General features: G+C 33.6%; 1 protein-coding gene across 1 annotated transcript in view; it reads right to left on the bottom strand.

Moving 5' to 3' along the window:
• Nucleotides 1-2,500, bottom strand: part of LOC106874731 (E3 ubiquitin-protein transferase MAEA) — a 99,582-nt gene that overhangs the window by 52 nt on the left and 97,030 nt on the right. Inside the window, exon 6 of the mRNA XM_014922562.2 lies at nucleotides 1-126. This exon is cut by the window's left edge and continues 52 nt beyond it. Coding sequence (XP_014778048.1) covers nucleotides 1-126 — 126 coding nt within the window. The remainder of the gene's footprint in view (nucleotides 127-2,500) is intronic.

Genomic DNA, 2,500 nt, shown 5'->3' with positions numbered 1-2,500 from the left:
AATAAAAGGAAGATTACCTTGTATGGACTAATGCTAGTGTCTGAAGGGAAAGCCAGGAGCCCCATACTCTTCTGTACATCTGCCATTTGGTCGTCTTCTAAGTTTGTGAAATACTTTCTGGCATGCCTAGAAAAATCGGAATGGATATCATGATTAGTTTCTTATTAATGATTAATGGTACAAGTTCAGCACAATTTATTGCATCTAAGAAATTTTGGAAATGAATTCTAAAAGCAAATTTTTTTTTAACAGCTGTAAGTTGAACAAGCAATTTAAATTTCAATTTTGAATATCATTTTGAAATTTAAAAATATTAAATTTATCAAAAGACTTTTGGTTAATATGAATATTTTAATTTTATTAATTTGAAATTCTAAGGCCAAAAATTAAATTTTGAGAGTTTGAATATCAGTACAAGAAAGTAAAAAGAAAAAAAAAAATGGAGAATTAAATGATGTTTTTTTTTTATTTAAAACAATTTAATTTTATTAATTTAAAATTCCAAACTGGATAATTCAATTTTAATTCATGCTGAATTGTTGAATTCTGAATTTCGGTTTAAAACAAAAGTAAAAAAAAATTTTTTAATTGAAACAGCTGTTTAATTAAATTGCAATTTCTTTAAACTGAACATTTAAGTATGATTTCGTTTGATTTTTAAATCTTTGTTGAACAAGGTAAAAGAACATATATTTATTCATGACAGCAATCTTTTTAACCATATCAGCTCCAATCTGGACAAACCTATGATTAAACAGCTACACCCCAGAGCATTTATTAGTAGTGACTATTGCATTTGTCTAGAAATATATAACTTTTCTTGCTATTTAATTTGTGATCATCATCATCATCATCAACATCATCATTGTTTTAACGTCCACTTTTCCAAGCTCACATGGGTCAGATGGAATTCAATGAGGCAGATTTTCTACAGCCTGATGCCCTTCCTGTTGCCAACCCTCATCTGTTTCTCAAGCAGCAAGGTGATATTTCCCCATGGCCAGACATGATTTCCATGGAAGACTGGGAACAGAAGAACATGCTGGGTTATTACCTCAAAACATTTTATTCAAACAAATTGACCCCAGAACTTATTGTTTAAGCCTGGTAATTATACCATTGGTCTCTTTTCATGAACCACTAAGCTATAGGGATGTAAACAAACCGATACTTGTTGACAAGCATACCCAAAGACATACACACATAGACATATAAATATCCGATAGGCTTCTTTCAATTTCTTTCTACCAAATCTCCTTCCAAGGCTTTGGTCACTCTGAGGTTATAGTAGGAAACACTTGCCCAAAGTACTGTGGAGTGGGACTGAACCATGGAACCACATGGTTGGGAAGCAAACTTCTTACCATCAGATATCATGTGGTGGTGGGTGACAAACACAAATACCACACACACACACACACACACACAAAAGCATCGTTTAGCTTCTGTCAACCAAAACCACTCACAAAGGATTTGGTCACTCCGGGCTAGTGTAGAAAATGCTTGTACAAGGTGCCACACATTAGGACCGAACCCAGGACCATGTGGTTGGAGAGCAAACTTCTTACCATAGAGCTATACCTGCACCTATATACATATATGTAATGTACCATTATAGCTTGTACCAGTCACAAGATATATCTAACACATACATACGTATTGCTATAGAACTCAACGATCGTTCACTTAGCAAGGCATTTCTTTAATCCTTATTTACACACACATACATGTACATGGTGTATTCCTATGCTTTGTGGTCGACTTTGGTGAATTGGTAATCTGTTTTGCTTTTAGAACTTTTTACACAATGTGATTGAAATATATGTAAAATAAGTAAACAGAACCAGAAATATATTGGAAACCAATTCCATTGATTATACTTTCTCTCTCTCTCTCTCCACCGATGATAAAAAAAAAAAGAATCCCATACTGCACCAGCAAAAACAAAACAAGACCAACAAAGAACATCATAAAATAATCCCCACACACCCACACAAAAAAAAACCAAAACAACAAAACATGGCTTTGTTCCTAGTAAAAAGAATCCAATATTAAACCCATGTAGCTCCCCTCATGTACACACACACACAAACACTTACACACTGACACATACTGACACACATTGACACACTTGCACACATAGTCACACAGAGACATATGCACACATAGACATATACAAACATATACACACATGTATACAGATATATACATGTACACATAGACACACATGCACACATAGATATAGACACGCAGACACACAAACACACACACATTAGAAAGCAAATTTTTTCACACTCTTTCATAACTTTCATCGAGTGAATTGAAAAAAAAAAATAATAAAAAACAACCGTAATTGTAAGCACTTTCCAAAGGGGGGAATGTAATTAACTGAAGCTTGATATTACCGATGCCAACAACCTGTGTATTTACCGAATATTTTTAAAGAACACAACACAACGCAATAAAACAAACACAACTTTCTCACACACACACACACACA

Source organism: Octopus bimaculoides, chromosome 14 (assembly GCF_001194135.2).
Source record: "Octopus bimaculoides isolate UCB-OBI-ISO-001 chromosome 14, ASM119413v2, whole genome shotgun sequence".
In the NCBI taxonomy this organism is placed as follows: Eukaryota; Metazoa; Mollusca; class Cephalopoda; order Octopoda; family Octopodidae; genus Octopus; species Octopus bimaculoides.
This window is presented reverse-complemented; position numbering and strand designations above follow the sequence as displayed.